This window comes from Vanessa tameamea, chromosome 19 (assembly GCF_037043105.1).
Source record: "Vanessa tameamea isolate UH-Manoa-2023 chromosome 19, ilVanTame1 primary haplotype, whole genome shotgun sequence".
In the NCBI taxonomy this organism is placed as follows: Eukaryota; Metazoa; Arthropoda; class Insecta; order Lepidoptera; family Nymphalidae; genus Vanessa; species Vanessa tameamea.
The window spans coordinates 10068940-10086624 of NC_087327.1; the positions used below are offsets into that span (position 1 = coordinate 10068940).

General features: G+C 35.2%; 2 protein-coding genes across 4 annotated transcripts; one reads left to right on the plus strand and one right to left on the minus strand.

The window, feature by feature from the left end:
• Positions 1-956: 956 nt before the first annotated feature.
• On the plus strand, positions 957-8465 carry LOC113402828 (molybdopterin synthase catalytic subunit). Its single transcript, XM_026643160.2, has 6 exons — positions 957-1389; positions 1828-1943; positions 4574-4749; positions 6016-6279; positions 6612-6835; positions 8321-8465. Exons 1-6 carry the CDS (start codon positions 1261-1263, stop codon positions 8432-8434), a joined length of 1023 nt encoding a protein of 340 aa, XP_026498945.1. The 5' UTR covers positions 957-1260; the 3' UTR covers positions 8435-8465.
• A 1627-nt stretch (positions 8466-10092) lies between these two features.
• Positions 10093-17672, minus strand: LOC113402826 (protein sel-1 homolog 1). 3 transcript variants are annotated; one of them, XM_026643155.2, is made up of 12 exons: positions 17570-17665; positions 17150-17482; positions 16678-16823; positions 15768-15858; positions 14535-14758; positions 13629-13976; positions 12908-13033; positions 12527-12649; positions 11966-12071; positions 11711-11859; positions 11085-11627; positions 10093-10574 (listed from the first exon to the last, which is right to left on the minus strand). In XM_026643155.2, exons 2-12 carry the CDS (start codon positions 17415-17417, stop codon positions 10428-10430), a joined length of 2271 nt encoding a protein of 756 aa, XP_026498940.2. In that variant the 5' UTR covers positions 17418-17482; positions 17570-17665; the 3' UTR covers positions 10093-10427. The 3 variants fall into 3 exon arrangements, with proteins under 3 accessions (XP_026498940.2, XP_064073925.1, XP_026498941.2); XM_064217855.1 differs by having other exon boundaries at positions 16678-16733; positions 17150-17672; XM_026643156.2 differs by having other exon boundaries at positions 17150-17667.
• Positions 17673-17685: the final 13 nt, after the last annotated feature.

Consider the following 17685-nt stretch of genomic DNA (forward strand, 5'->3'; position numbering starts at 1 on the left):
AGAGTATAACAATAATGCTAATGTTGCTTATTATTAAGATGAGATGTCAGATGTTACCCATCATATTAAGTGATTACTGTGAGGTTTGTTATTTTTATTTTTTCTTTGTTCAAAAATATTTAAAAATTTATGTGTCACGCCTTTTTTAAAGAGATCTCGAAATTAAAACCACTGTTATTCAAATTCGCTAAATTCCGCCCTTTAGGCATATATTTATAAATATTGCACAGTGATTTAATTATATATAAGTCTTAGTAGTTTTATTTTATCCATACAAGGTTATACATTAAAGTAAATATAAATAAAGATTTCATCTAGTTTCTAATCATTACCCTTACCATCAGTATGTCAAAATCAAAAACTGTCAAGTCAAAAATCATTTAAATTTTAAAATGTTGAACTATATTTGTAGATATAGGTTAGTTTTGTGCTTAAATGTTTTGTAATGAAATCGTGTAAAATGTTAGACGTCATTTTATAAAATATTGACTATTGATTTTTTTTTATTATTTTTAAACGAAATGAATGAATACTTTTATACTTAGTCATAATTCATAGTCTATTAAAATAATTTAATAATTATAGCGAGTTACCGTAATGAATTTAAGCTAGTTTATTAAGAATTATCATTGACTAAGTAATTATCGTCTTTAATTAATTATAATTAGATCATATTAACAAATGCCAAAGAGTATATGTAACAGATTATACGCATCATATTCACATATTATTCAATATTTAGTAATCACTAATCAGTCACTCAGTCAGTATGTTTTTTACCGTCATGACCGAATGTTGGTTTTTTTTTTACAATTTACATCCGATACCAGTTTTATAAGTGATCATTAAAGATAACAAAAAGCAATTACTAGTTATTGGTGAGCCATTAACTATTAAATACTCTTGCAATATTTTTAAAGCATTTTAGTCTAGTAACCTTTTTTTTTTTCAGGATGAAATATGGAAATTGAGAATGGAGTGCAAGTAAAATTATTATTTTTTGCTCGTTCCAAAGAATTGGCCGGTACAAGAGAAACAACAATAAGTTTACCCAGAAAAATAGGTTATGAGCAATTATTAAATTTAATTGCAGTGAAATATAATTTGGAGACGATTAAAAATAACATACTTTTGGCAAAAAATGAGGAAGTTTGCTCTGAAAGTATAGATATAGAAATAAGAGAAAGTGATAAAATTGCTGTTATCCCACCACTGAGTGGGGGTTAATATTTGTATATATATGATAATACATACATAGTAATGGATCATCTTAAACTGACTGTAGATAAACTATCTGTAGATGCTGTTAGTGATTTAGTTGTGGATGACAGCTGTGGAGCTGTGTCATTATTTGTCGGAACTACCAGGGATAATTTTGATGGAAAAAAGGTTTTTATTTTTTTTAATTACTAAACTAGTGATATATATAGCATACAGTTGAGTTAACCCAGTGGAGAACACTTGATTGAGTCTCAATCAAAGATTGTGGAAGTAAACTTAGGCTCTCTGTTTTTTCATGTGCTTAATTTGTATTGATAATTCATCTTATGCTCAGTGGTGAAGGAAAACATTGTATTGTTGTGTTCCAGTTTGAAGGTTAAGTGAGCCAGTGTTATTACAGACACAGACACACACTACATATCATGTTAGGTGTTACATTGGTGAAGTAAGGAATAGTGGATATTTCTTTCTACACCAATGTCTTCCTGGGGTTGGTGACCATCAGATAGCACATATATCCATTCATTACCAATTGCATTAAAAAAAACTCCCAATTAATTGATTACCCACATAACACTTACTTATTTTTATATACTATTTACACAGGTATTAAGGCTCGAATATGAAGCATATGAATCTATGGCCTTGAAATCAATGAGGAGTATTTGTGATGATGTCAGGAATAAGTGGCCGGCCGTTCATGGCATTGCAATTTATCATAGGTATGTATCATATTCATTTAAACAATTTATTTTATCCAATTCATGCATTGTATCATGAGTTGAATAGCAATGGTTTTTTTAAAATTGGATTTTAAATTGTATACAATTCGACAATGTTCTTATGTAAGTGTTTTGGTAAAACTATTTGAAGCAACCTTTTTTAAAACCGGTTTTATTTGGAAGGTTGAATGTACTTGTGTTAAATATTAAACTGCCTTTTGATGTTACTTTATATCTCTTGTTGAAGATGTAATGCAAAATATATTTTTTTGAATTGCTTTTTTTTTAAACTTTTAACGAGAGACTGTAAATTACATAACTATAATAACTAGATTTCGCCCACTTGTATAGGATAGGTATAGGTTTTAGGTATAAAAATATAAGTAGCCTATATCCTTGGGTTTCAAGCTTGGTTTATACCAAATTTAATTAAATTCAGTTTAGTGACTTAGTCGTGAAAGTGTAACAGAGCTGCTTTCACTATTACAATATATGTTTATGTCTGGTCTTGGTAGGTGCTTTTTGGCAAAGGCGAAAATTAACATAATTAAACTTGATTTACATTCTAGTTGGGTTCAAGGTTTTGTGGTTTTCGCCCTCCCATTTACATAGTCTTTATAGTGAAGTCATCTTTTATGTGTTCCGTCTTCCGTTGTAGGGTATCAATTATAGCTTTATTGTTGTTAATGTAAGTTTCGTTGTCATAAAAATGAAGATAAGTAAAATTTAAAGACAAGTTATGTTAATTATCTAGTATTATTTTTAGATTGCATCACTCTGTATTATCAGGGCAAGTAAACATACACAAGGTCATTCGTTTGTTTGCATTGGGTATTCGATTTAAATAATTTGCATTAATTTTATCATTGCGTTCAATTTTAAGATTGTGTGTGTTGTTGTGATGTGTTGTGTGATTGTGATTATATATAATTAAAAAAACCAAATAAGTAATACGCTTGTTTATTTTACGCTTAAATTATAAAAAACTCTTGTTAAGATCATAATAAGAACGGCAAAATATTTAGGCTTGTATTTATTGCTTCAAGTGTTGAATATCACGAGATGTTGCGGTTGTCAAAAATTAAGTTAATTCTTCTGCTATCTATATCACATTTTTAAGTATAACAAAACATGTATGTTTGGCAAAGGGCCTCTCGCCTTTGAAGAAGAACGCTTAGAGCTTTATCCCATCACGCTACTCGTTTGCATATTCATTTTTTTTAATCTTGAATGATTTATTATTATTTTAATATTTAGATTAAAGTACCTAAAATTATATATTGCCTAGTGTTATCTGTATCCAGCTATGCTTTGTATGATTAGTGAAATAATGATCAGATACTTAGTTCACCTTGAAATCTAATAACAATGTAAGTACGTGAGCAACATAGCAACATTTTCATTGAAACCCTCTTTCAATAAAAATTAAAATAACAGCGTAACGAAAGACGAGGCTTTCTAGTACAATACCTCTGCTTTTTCCAAATGTAAAATATAATCCAGTCGACACGTTTTACAAATCATTAAAAAAAAAAAAGGTTTATTTTACGACTGTCGTGTTAAATAACTCGTGCGATATTTTATATTCAGTTACGTATTCTAAAAACTACTAATCAAATGTTTTTTTTATAAACTTTTTATAGTTTGTGAAATTAGCAAATTTATTTTAGGAATTAGTTAGAAACAATTATTAAAAAGTAGTGAAATTGTCTATGTTTTAATCTCTTTGTATAATAGTTGACAGTATAGAAAGCATATAATTAAGGAATTACTAATATCCCTATTTACCCCTTCTTTTAAGCTTATCACTTGTGTGTGTAATCTTATCAATTGAAGCTTAAATTGTGTTACAAAAACACAATGGGAAATATTCAACAATAAGCAATTTATATAATAAACTATAATCATTCTTAGTTACACAAGCTGTGTGCACTAATGACTTACATCCTCTACCGATATAATTGAAATATACATTAAATGTTATTATCCTAAGAAACATGTATTATATTCGGATAATAACATATAATCAAATGTTTTGTCACAGCAAACATTTGATTGACAAATGAAAAACGTACTTTGCATACTTGGGGGGCTTTGTGTCTGGGTAGGTACCCACTCATCAGATATTCTAACGCCAATTAGTAGTGTGTTCCGGTTTGAAGGGTGAGTGAGCCAGTGTTACTATACACAAGAGACATAATATCTTAGTTCCTGAGGTTGGTAGAGCATTGGTGATATTTCTTACCGTACTAATATATATGTTATAAAAATGTACCGATTTGATCTGAAACTTTAAAAACACTATTGGTGCTGGACGATACAATTTCAGGATACAAGTATGCTTTATATGCTTTATTATCCTATACTTATTCAACCACCAAATAGAAATGCTACATATTGTCGTCTGTCTAGTATTAGAGGCAACAGCGAACCATGAGATTTTTGATATATCTTCTGATGTATACCTGGTCAACCCAAAATACCACAATAAACTACATCGATGTTTGGCTATATAATAAACGATGAGAAGTTGCTACCAGATCAGACAAACCAATGATAATCAACCACCTTTTGTGTGCTTTTTTGGTACGAAACAAAAACGCTATAGAAATAGTCTTTCCATTCCCTAGGTTAGGCAACGTGCCATGTAGGGAAGCGTCAGTTGTGATAGCGGTGAGCAGTCCGCACCGACGGGACTCTCTCGACGCGGTGTCCTACTGCATCGACCAGCTGAAGTCCAACGTGCCGATATGGAAGAAGGAAATTTATGAAGGTGCCGAGCCGGTCTGGAAGGAGAATGTCGAATGTGCGTGGTCCACTAAACGTAAACCTTGTAATGGGAAAGTTTAGAATTTATTGGATTTTTACGTGAATACTTCACTGAATTTACGTCTCAAGTTGTTTATTTTGACGTTTTTATCTTATGCTTACGACTCGTGTTTTTTGTTCGGAATCTCGACTTTTAGTAAGGAATACAGTTTTTTATATACTTCCAGTAAGGAATGTAGTAATGCGGATTTAATTGTAATCATCATCAAAATTGGGACGAGCTCCTTTGAGCATATTTTCCTATTCCTTACAGATGTTTACGTCGACGCGAACTTGAAAATTTTATCTCATGTATTTATAAAATATATGTTTTGATGAAATGGAATTAAATCCTGGTAGGTAGATATTGGAATCACGACCTATGCTTTAGGTATTCGTCAAAGTCATTTCTTTTTTGTTCCATTAGTACCTCATGGAATAGGCAAAGGTATCATCACTCAGTCTCACATTGACCTTTTATTGGATAAAATAGTATTTTTGCTGTTAAAATTGTTGGATTTTACGTCGTATTCACGTTAATAATTCATACTTAGTAACAATTTCAATGCTTATTAAAAATATTTATACTTTCAAAGGTTGTGGTATATATTTGGATAGCAGATTTATATAATAGAAACCTATATTGTATAGAAATTATTTTTTTGTAGATTATATTAATGTAATACAAATTTCGAGTATAATTTAAATGTAAATACATAATAAAATACAGTTATTTACAATTACATATTATATATAACTATATATGTATAGATTAGGTATATTTAGTAAAAGTTCCTATATAAATCGATATATATTTGGTAGATTATATCATTGTACAAAATTTTTGAAAACATACAAATATTTACTTTTATCCCCATTTGATGAGGGATTATTTTTATATAATATTTAAATGAATATGCTAATTTAGTACCATATTGTTTAATTATTTAAACGAATCTGTGGCCTGGTGCTCAAAAGGGCGAATATAAAGACCCCCTACTTTTCGTAATCAAAATAGTAACAAACATGTGAGTTTTTGCATAGTATTGTTCATCATAGTAATGTTACACTTGTGCCACCTTACACTTGTACATTGGACCTTTTAGCAGTAAGCTACAGAAATTATTGCTTATATTTTAGCATGAATTATAAAGTACATTGTTGCATAATGTTAAAATAAATATTTTCCTTGTTTTAAATGTGTTATTATTTTTAAAATATCCTAAAACGACTCCAGTTCATAGCAAAATCTCCTAATCTTCAGGTAATTCACCGGATTCGCCACAGACAACACAATCGGCCCTAGAAAATCCCATAGACAAGAACTTAATACAGATTAACGTATCAAGTGAGGAACTCCAACAGCGTATACAAAATTTCATTCAAAGGAAGAGAGATCAAGTTAATATAAGCAATATACACGATTTTATTCCGTCGAAAAGTGAAAACGAGACGGAAGATATAGAGACATGTGCAAGAGTGAGAACGCAGTTCGTCAAACGAACGGATTCTAAGGGGCATTTGAAAAGTATGTTATCGTAAGAAGATAAGCCTATTGATTGTGTGCTTATGTTATGAGAATAATGACCTAATATTTTATGTTTTTTTTTTAATAAATTAGATATCTATAAATAATGAAAACCACATTTGACTGAAAATTTTAAAGCAAATTTAAAACTACCTACATATTAACATAACTAAACTATATTCACACAATCATTAATTGTATTTAATTACTATTTGAAACTATTTATTGCAGCGTTATAAATAATTTCGTTAAAATTACTAAAGTAATTTAACAAAGTCGAAGTAGAGATAGCATTATATTGCCGTCTTTGTCTATTTATATTTGTTATTTAGTTTGCAGAGTACACAATGAGTGGGGCCCGCAAACTGTATCCATGGATCAAGCTCCAGTCAAAACTGAGGCAGGCTTGCCTGCAGCCATCGCAGAGAGAGTGTTAGCCATCGAGTCGTATCTAAACACGGGACCCGTGGCACCGGATATATACAGGCGGCTGAAAGATATGGAAGACAAGATTGCCTGCTTACAGTCTATATCCCCAGAATATTCCCATTTTTGGGTAAGTATTAAATATTATTAGGGGGGGGGGGGTTAGTTTATTTATTATTTATAACATTCGTCACCGTCATTTTTTATTTATAACGATTTTTTTAATTTCAAGTCCATAACGATTACAAAAATATTTGGAGTTATGTTAACATTTCCATAAAGTACTATGTGATGTGTGACAGTACTATTTTTACAAATTAACCGTGTAACCATTTCCCACTTATAGCATCAAATGTAAAAACGATTTTATGAAAGATGAGATTACATGTTGAATCGATTTCACTGAAAGCATTGTTCGTGTAATTAACCTTATAATTATTTCAGTAAGGTCTATTTTTGAATCTTCGGTCTGTGTGATTAGCTATTTTATTTCCGTTTAGGAGTTGTTTTGAAATGTAGATTATGTATGTGATTACTTGATGAATGAAAAGAAAAACAATACCGTTATATAACTGTATACTATATTCAGTCATAAGAGGAGAAAAGCCAAATAAACAACATTTGACAGCAAATTGACGCGATATCATTGGTCGAGGGCTTGATTAGTCTATGATATTGACTATGGATTTACGACAAAATGGTGTTTTGAATTGCGACGATTCGACATTTTTTAGATCGTACGGATTTCCTCACGGTATCTTCTTTCACTGGGTACCTGACGAAGTTTACGTTGTATCTTGGTGGTAGGGCTTTGTGCAACCCACTCATCAGATATTCTACCGCAATACAGTAGCAGTCAGTTTTGTTGTGTTCCGGTTTGAAGGGGAGTGAGCCAGTGTAAGGAATGGTTAATATTTCTTACAGCACTATTATCTATGGCCCATGGTGACCACTAACCATCGGGCGGTCCATTTGTTCGTCCGCCGACCTACATAATAAATAAACACACGATCAAAAAATACCTCTACTTGGTAATTGCAATAAAATACATAGTTCATTGTCATTGTCGAGACACTGTATGTATTGGGGCGAACCAACGCTAGGGGGATTCACTAAACAGTCCCTTCGTCCAAATTTTCAGTGCATATACATGTTAGATACATATTTTACGGTTTAACAGCAATTTACCGCATTTTATGCTTTAAGATATAGTCATTAATTATATCTTTAGAGTCAAGCGTTGCGTTCTAAATAATAATTAAAAGCAACGCAAAGCTGAGAATTAAATAGGTAAACCTAACCTATTTAATCCTCAGCAGTCTAAACTATTGTTGTTAATATAAGTATTTCAAACTAGCTGCTCGTCTCGACTTCCCACGACTATATTACAGATTCTGTCAATTCAATCCAATGGAAGTTCTCAAAAGGAACAAATTTCCAGTTTTCGCAACATTTTCCATCGATACTCCTTTAGCCTTCCTTGATAAATAGACTGTTCAAAATTGAAAGATTTTTTCTAATCGGACCAGTAGTTGAGATTACCGTGTTCAACCAAACTCTTCAGATTTATAATATAAGTATAGATTACCTTATCAATGTAAGCTTTATATTGCAGAGCAATAAACGGGAACGTCCAGAAATTAAAGAGGAGGTGCAAGCGGACTACACGTTCTCTGCCGACGACATCGCCAGGAAAATAGAAATGCTCGAGAAACAACACAATTGCTAAACGTGTCGTTTGTACTTCCGTGTTATAATATTATTAAATATTATTTGAAAAAAAAAAGTTTCAGTGTCATTTTTTAATTCGTTTACAATCTTTTACTGCAACGAAGGTTGTAACTATTCATTCTTCATTACTTTTAAAATAATGTCGTCCTGACCGATTTCGGCCACAAGTGTGTGCACTGTGTATATGTGCACACCCGACACGACTGGAAAGATTTTATGCGCAGGACCGACGGCTTCACGTGCCATTTGAGGCACGTGTATCCACATTTCAAACTTCCAGATTTTGGGCTGTTACTGAGGATTCTTGTATAGAACCCAAAAACTTTTTATCGGCTCGACCTGGGATATGAACCTAGGATCTCGGGATCTGTGGCCTTATATATAGCCACTAGACCAATGAGGCAGTCGGTACTATTAAAATATATCTATACTTATTGTACGTGTCCATTTTATTAAATAACCGATGAATTCACTTTTTGACATTCACAAATAGAATTAGTGAGTCCGGCGACGTAACATTTTCATTATATTCTGTAAGAGTATTCTTTTCTAGAGGGAAAATATAAAAAAAGATATGGCAGTTTACATATTTCCTTTATAATGCACTAGCGGTCCGCCCCGACTTTGCACGGGTGCAATTAATTTATATAATATGATATAAATATAATTACCCTATAGAACGCAGGAATAATGTAGCTTTATACAAGGGAAAAAATAATATTGTAATGGGTAGATCAGGATATAACCCTACACATACAAACAAATGTAATTTCAGTAGTTCGGGATGGCAATAAAATTATGTTTTTTACAATGATGCTCCAATCTCTCTATATATCTTTTACAGTCCCTCACAATCCTCCAATTGTTTTCCTTATGACAACTCAATCATTTTTAAAATAAGAAATAGTGCTACATGCCATTATTAAATGTTATCCCATAAAATAATATTAACTAAAGTTGTACAAATTATTGATCAATTAATTACAATAATAATTGTATATATTTATAATATATGATATTATTAATGGTATAATTAATTATAATATCCTATGACGTAGCACCGTATGGAGGCTAGGGCTAGTCTCGTAACAGTAGCTTTATACAAGGGAAAAAATAATATTGTAATGGATAGATCAGGATATAACCCTACACATACAAACAAACAAATTTGACCTTTATTCTTTAATCTGGAACAAACGTTCTGAGGCAGATGTCAAACTGTGAATATGCAATACCAAATGCACAGAGTATAGCCCTTGAATTCACCCATTCCATGGCAAAACTCTGCTGTCCTTTATGTAAAAAACTTGAAACTTATTTTACCACTCTCCCACTGTCCCAGCCATAACCTAAAATAAAATATAAGTATAAAATGTTTGTACTGAAAATTAGTATGTAGGGGCTGTTTTGTTTAAACAATAAACAAGAGATTAATTTAGCACGTAAGGACAAGTTTGGTGGTGAATTGCTGTCCGATTTTAAAACTTTCAGTTAAACTTCGCGTAGTTCACGTTTCAAGTATGAAGTAAATAATATACTTTTTACTTACTAAACTTGATTAATCTTGATACTTTTCCAACTAAAATAGTGTTCATCAGATGTTAAGTATGTAGTAAAAATGTATGTCGTTATAAGTTTGTAAATAAAACCAATAAATACTTATTATAACTATTTGTATTTACAAAGTGTTTCTCGTAACACAGTTATCAAACAGTATTTAAAGATTAAAAATTATTCGTAATGGAACTTGTATTGTCATTGGGACTCTTGACTGATATATTGTTAACACAATACAGATGAAAATATTATAAAACGATAATTGAAATAAATAAATTACTGCTTATGCGTGTTACTAAATTAAATTGCACTAAATTTTTCAAAACACTTTTAGTCACATTTGTCTATAAAATTCTTTGATTCATTTTGTTTGGACTTCGAATCGTTTTGACTGCTACATTCATTTAGTGAGGGACCCTATTGCGTTCACTCGTTCAGTTGACCGGCTGGTTCGGCCGCCGGAGGTAGATCACGAAGCCGAGAGCGCCCACCAGGGCCGAGATGAGATACAAGTCCCAGTTCGAAAGGAACGTCGATTCACCGGACAGGAAGATGAAAGCGAGTGGACTCTGCGAAAGAGACTGTAGAATGCCATTTAAATACCATTGAATTTTATCAAAGGAGAGAAAGATGATCATATTATGGTGATAAATTGAACGAAATAATTAAAAATAAATACTACATCATGTTTAAATATATATATTTTATTTATTACTTTAAAATATGTTTTAATTATGAATGTAATTGGATTAAATGTAATGTCACCCGCGGCTTTGCTTGTGGTGAAGGTGGTCGTGAGGTGTTAGGCATAAAATGGTTTTTTTTCTGGTTTCTTTGAGGTTCTAGCTTGCTTTCATAGTTCATTTCATCCAATTCGGTTCAGTGGTTTGGCCATGAAAGAGTACAGACAGAGACAGACAGAGTTACCTTCGCATTTATAATATCGCCAACTTTATTATTTTGGTGTATGACAGCTACCCGTGTCACTGTAAATCACAAACGTAGCTGTCTAGACTAGTGTGCGCGTACAGTCAGCATGATGTATAAAGTAATAGTTAGGATGACCCGAATAAGACCGAATCTGGCGGTACCTCGAGCAGCCCCTCGAGCGCGGAGTGCGCGTGCAGCCGCGCCAGCGCGAGCGCGGCGGGCAGGCGCGCGTCGGGCGAGGCGTCGGCCGCCAGGTCGTAGCAGCGCTTGGCCAGGTGCAGGTCGCGCGCCAGGCCCAGGCCGCGCTCGTGCATGTAGCCCAGGTTGAACGTGGCCTGCGCGCTGTGCAGCGTGTCGGCCGCCACGCGGTAGTGGTGCGCGGCGGCGTCCAGGTCGCGCGGCGTGCCCTGCCCGTAGTAGTGGTAGTCGCCCAGCTTGACGCGCGCGCCCGCGCAGCCCTGCGCCGCCGCGCGCGCCCACAGCTGCAGCGCGCGGCGCCAGCGCTCCGCCGCCGCCGCGCCGAACGCCCGCGCCGAGCCCTCGTCCAGCAGGAAGGCGGCGTTGCTCTGCGCCACCTCGTAGCCGCGCTCGGCCATGGCCAGGTACTGCAGGAAGGCCGAGTCCGAGTCCCGCGCGCGCCACGCCGCGTGCGCCAGCATCAGCCGCGCGCCCCACGGGCCGCGCTCGCACACGTTCTTAAACAGCTGGACAACCAACGAAGGTAAGATTAAGCGTGGCCCGAGCTCTGTGCTCCCCGCGCTCGTAGAATATGACGATGGGGGCTCACCTCGACGGCGGTGGTGCAGGAGCGCAGCACGCCGAGCCCCTGCGCGTGCATCTGCCCCAGGTGGTAGAGCGCCAGCACGTGCCCCGACTGCGACGCGAGCGAGAAGTACTTGTTGGCTTGCTTGAAGTCGCGCCGGACGCCGATGCCTCCTGCAAACGAACTTGGGTTAATGATATTATCTTAAAAAGTATCATTTCCCAAAACAATTACAAAATATTGCGTCTCATTATTAATCAAATGATATAGCGATCTTACCGAAATACATAAAGCCCAGGTGCAGCTGCCCCTCCACCCAGCCCTGGTTTGCCGCCATCGCAAAGTACTTAAACGCTGTTGCCGTGTCTTTCGGCACTCCTCGACCCTGAAGACATGACAAGACAAAAGTAGTATAATAAACATAATATTAAAATGATGTCTTAAATAATAATCCCTTCTAATATTATGAATACGAAAGTAACACTGTCTGTAACCTTCCCGGTTGAATGAAATTTCGTATGGAGATAGTTGAGTTCCGAGGAAGGACAAAGGTTTTATCTCGAAAATTGTGCCCCTTAATACTGTGATAAGGGATGTGAAAGTTCGTATGGGAAATCATTCGATGTATGTATGGGGGTAAAATGGGGAGAGGGCCGCCCCTCTCTAAAGCAGAGATTTCGGCTAGTAATACACATAAGTATAATTAGATGAGCTACCTGCCAAAGAGCCCGTTAAAGCCACCAGTTACAGTCTTACCATTAGTGGGATAGAAAAATAGAAACCTAAATGATAAAAAACTATTAATAAGAATATGTTTAAAATATGTAAAACAAGACCGACCTGCAAATACATAATACCGAGGCCGCTTTGACCAACCGGATTGTTGAGTTCAGCAGCTTTCCTGAAGTACCTGAGAGCCGTGTCGTTGTCAGCTTTGATCCCGTCGCCTCCCTCCAGGTATATCTGGAATCATTTATTATAAAAATCTATAATTAATATCACAGAGTATTCCAGCTCTCCACTAATAATATCGCTTCGAATCAATGTAAGAAATTGTTCATTCGACTTTTATAACATTCGAGATGTAATCATATTTTGGTTAAGATTATCCTCGATGTGATGATGAAGTTTAAATACACCAGGATTTATGAGGAGCTTTATACTGTTCTGCCGGAAACACACGGCACTACCAACATTAGTGAACTAATATAATATAATCACCTTGCCGAGGAAGGCGTTCGCGACGGCGTTGCCAGTCTTAGCGGCCTGCTGGAAGTAGTGCAGCGCCTTGTTGAGGTCCAGCGTCACGCCGCGACCGCCCTGGAAGTGCAGCTGGCCGAGGCCGACCTACGAAAGTATCGTGGGTAATTCATTGTATATGAACTTAATTTTTAATTTACAAAATTAGTGGTAGAACTTGCAAGCCCGTCTGGGTTGGTACTACCCATACGTCAGATATTCTTCCACCAAACAGCAATATGTAGTCAGTATTGTTGTGTTCCGGATTGAAGGGCGAGTGAGTCAGTGTCATGTCTTACAGCAACAATGTCTATGGGCGGTGGTGAACATTTACCATCAGGTAGCCCATTTATCTAAAAAAAAAAATCGTATAAATTAATGGCGGGAAATAAAACGGAACACAAGTAAAAAATACACAACCGACGAGAAAGTCTGTGAAGTGGACATTTTTTTTTATTGTTATATTTGTATCTCCATAGACATGTTTTCCGTGTATTTAGTGTATCTTTTTTTATGAAATGTGTCTGCACATTTTAATTACCAAGCAGCATCACAAATTAAGTTTTAGAATTATTATTTTTTGTTCGAAAATGGAATTCGTATGCAATATAAATTTTGTCGATGCCATCAATGTGAGCATTAGGGGTCGTGATATCAAAATGAAATAACTCTAAAAGAGATAACAAACGCTCGTATCGTGTACCTGCGCCTGCACGTCGCCGCGCTCGGCCAGCAGCTGGTAGTACTCGATGAGGTCGGTGTCGAGCGCGGCGCCCGAGCCGGCGCCGTCCGCCTCGTCCATGAGGCGCACGCGCTGCACGGCCGGCCCGCCGCTCAGGCTCACCTGCGCCGCCACCTTGTGCGCCACCTTCATGTACAGCTCCATGGCCCTGGGGCACGAGCCGGGCAGCGTGGCGCCGGCCCAGTGGCGGTAGGCCAGCGCCATCTGCGCGTAGTCGCTGTCGCCCAGCGCGCCCAGCGTGTAGTGCAGCAGCGCGCGCGCCTGCGACACGGGCACGCCCACGCCCGTCGCGTGCAGGAAGCCCAGGCCCTGAGGAGCCAGCCAGAGAATTTCTTAAATAAAACTAACTCCGTCCCAACATCGTCCGTGTGTAAATCTATCAATCTAAACCATCCAGGGACCGACACCATGTTTTTTTTTCAAAATTGGAACACATCTACAGAAGAGTAGCGACCCGGCCCGGTCGCACGAGTGCAATATATTCACAAAGAAAATGATATGATATAATTAATTTATACCCTTAGATTACCTTCTAAAACAAATTTTACCTCTTCATAATATTAGTAAAGACTTTCGTATACAGTCATATAATTTTATGCATTTTAAGTCTTTTATAAGAAACGGCCAATTCAATTAGTTTAAAAACATTAGGGGCGAGAATTAATTACTATTTATATTATATAATTTTATTTTTATCATAACTTAATCGCCCTGTCATTATTAACCCACTCTCATAGGAGTAACTATATAGTTATGCAGTGGTTTTCGACCCTCGTCAAGCTACGGTCGTGTCCCCTAGGGTCAAGATGGAACTGCCTACAGCCATGAATATAACGTTCAGTTCCTTCACCTTATCGGATAACTTACCGCATGTGCATCTGCATTTCCTTCCTCACTCAACTCTTCAAATATCTTCTTAGCCTTTTCCACATCGAGTTCGACGCCCTCGCCGTAAATATACGACCAAGCCAGTTTGATCTTAGCGGGTACATAGCCCCAATCCGCGGCTTGCTTCACCTGAAGTATAGCTCCCCGAAGGTCCGGTGATCTCCGATCCAATTTCACCATGGCTGCTTCGAATACTTCCTTTGCTATAAAAAAAGATATTTGAGATTTAAAAACGTTTATTCCAAATGCCGCTTGTAACTGCGTATGTGTGTATAATCACAACTACTAAAGCCAAGCCAATCAATATAAAGCTTCGATCACAAGATATTTTCTATAGGTTTTTATTTTCAATTGTATAGAAAATAAAATGACATACGAATCATAATAAGTTACTGAAATAATTATAACACATTGGATACATGTTTAATACATATATTGAATATTAAAATCAATTGTCACTAATAGTAACCGTATATTTTGCAGTGCTTAGGGTTTCTCGAGTAATTTTATAACTAATTTAAGAAAACTATTCGGGCAAAAAATGCTCTTATATTTTAAGAGCTCTTAAGATAACTCATGTGAATTTTCCACATTGAGTTATCAAAGTACTACATTGAGTAATTCATTTAATTCACGTAATGTAAAATATTGTATTACGGGTCAGCCATTAGACACTATGCTACCCGGCCGCTATGTATTTAACATTATGTTTTTTAAAGACATATTCTTAGCAAAGTAGAGGTAGAAGGGTGTAGGAAAAAATATAATAGGTTTTTAAAAATTTTCAATTTTTATAATCGATAGTAATCATTACTAAAATAATTTTTATTTCACACTATCAAGATCTTAAATTGATGTATTTTAGTATCGAAATAAAAACTGCACATAACTATTTACGTATTAACTGTATATAATTGGCACTTTGTTTTTCACTTAAGGGGAAGTGTTTCAAGAGGAAATAATGTAGCTAAAATAATAATTTATTTTAGAAGATTTTGCCTGTTACAAAAATGAATATTCGAAGTTTAAAATCCACCATCAAAAGAGTCCTTATATTGTATATTTACTAAGATTATGAAGCTGAACAATTTGTTGAATTACGGGAGTTGTATCTAAATTCAAAAATTTCAATATCATTGAGAAGTTAAAGCGGATACAATACCAAGTTTTGAATAAAACAAAAAGTTATTCAATAACATAATATAGACCTACCTTCTTTCATTTCAGGCGACAATTCTATTTCTTTCTCTTCGGGTAATGGAGGCAATGTGTCTAAGATATCCTGTGGATTTTCTTCCATATTCTATGAATAAAAATTTTTAGTTAAAAATTATATTTCTCCAATTATATTACACAAACTAACATAACCTTAGTTTAGACGAAAGCATTTTTTTAAATTGACATATGACCAAAAGCTTTAGGTGGTTTCCAAAGCATGGGAGTGTAAAGAATGCAAAGATCAAAATAAAGGCTTAAAAAAAATTATTAAAAAAGAAAATCATTCAGTAACATTCATTATTATTATATACCTTTCATGTACATGATGCTGTTGGCCAGTAGAGAAAACATTGGCACAATCCGCCATTTTGTTGCGTTTTACTTTGGCAGATTTTTTTATGATATCAGTAGGCAGGCGGTTAAATGAGCCACCTGATGGTAAGTGGTCACCAGGATAATATCGAGACATAGGCATTGTAAGAAATATTTACCATTCATTACATTTCCAATGTGTCACCGACTTTTAGAACTAAGATGATATGTCTCCTGTGCTTGTAGTTACACTGGCTCACACTGTGAAGATACACTATTACCCAAATAAATAACATAATTAATATCCTAGATACTAGTAGAAGTCATTTAAATATTAGTAGACATTGCAAGTTCAACTAAAATTGCCAAACAAAATAATTTAATATACAGTCACATAGCTTGAGGGCTTATAAAAAAATTACATTACTAAATCTCAGCTGTTATGAAGCTGTAGTTTTTTTTTTTTATTCGAGCATAGCCATCTCAGAAATTATAATTCTGATATTAAAAAGCTTATTATGTGAGATAGACCACTTGTTTACATAACATTACCCCAATACCAACAATATTAGAATTTACAAAAATAAATTACCTCAAACTCATTTTCCTGCAGATTAGACGCTTTACTCGGTGGCATCCAATTGGGCTCTGTTTGTTTCAACAAACTCAGCCTCAGTAACTTCAAAGTATACTCCATTTGCCCTATTTTATTATCAGCTTGGACAGGATCTAATGTATCTAAAAATTAAAGTAAATATATATAAGTAATTATGTATATAAGCTGCAATATCCCAGTGGAAGTTTCAACTTGGAATGCAACTGAGTTTTGAGGTACTTAATTTGAATTATAAAATTAATCTCATGCTCGGTAGTGAAGAAAAACATCACCAGGAAACCTGCATGATATTATCTTTGATTTTATCTTATACATGTAGGTTACCTTGTAAATAAAGCAGTATGGTGCAGCAATTTAGCCCAGCAGTGGGAAATTTACTAGCTGTTACATGATGAGCCAACGTAAGGCTAGAATAAACATACACTAAGATATATATAAATTTCGTCACCTATGTTTTCTTCTTCCTTTTTTAGAAGTCTCGTCGTTTTACTGACTGCATCGGCATACTCTTGCATAGACATTATTTGTTTATTAATAGCCTCAGTTAATTCATTGTAATATTCCGGATCATTAAGCGTTTCCGACTCTAAGTTTTCCAATGACTTTTCATCGTCATCAGAGGAATCTTCGGCTTTCTTATTACTTTCGGGACCGAGCGCCGTAGCCGCCGATAACACAAAACATAGCCACAAAATATACACTTTTAAATGATCCATTTTTATCCAATATCTGTAATTTTCTAGAACACGACGAGACTTACGTGTCCCTCGCAAACACAAAACTAAAACATTAAAAATATATTTATATATAACTTTTAGTACATTTGTTCACATAATTAAGATACCCACTGACAAATATACACGTGTACCTTTTGAAACAAATTACATGATTTTACAATAAAAATATTTATTTTAGAATTAATGTACTTATTACTGCCTAATGCGAATTGTCATTGACGACTTTACGAGTACAGACTATAACTTC

Coding starts and splice junctions, on each gene's coding strand:
- LOC113402826 (XM_026643156.2), bottom strand. CDS start 17,417: ATGGATCATTTAAAAGTGTATATTTTGTGGCTATGTTTTGTGTTATCG. Junction 15,859..16,677: donor TGCAGGAAAATGAGTTTGAG/GTAATTTATTTT, acceptor TTTTATTCATAG/AATATGGAAGAAAATCCACA. Junction 11,628..11,710: donor CCTGCACCACCGCCGTCGAG/GTGAGCCCCCAT, acceptor TTGGTTGTCCAG/CTGTTTAAGAACGTGTGCGA.
- LOC113402828 (XM_026643160.2), top strand. CDS start 1,261: ATGGATCATCTTAAACTGACTGTAGATAAACTATCTGTAGATGCTGTT. Junction 1,944..4,573: donor GGCATTGCAATTTATCATAG/GTATGTATCATA, acceptor TCCATTCCCTAG/GTTAGGCAACGTGCCATGTA. Junction 6,836..8,320: donor CAGAATATTCCCATTTTTGG/GTAAGTATTAAA, acceptor TTTATATTGCAG/AGCAATAAACGGGAACGTCC.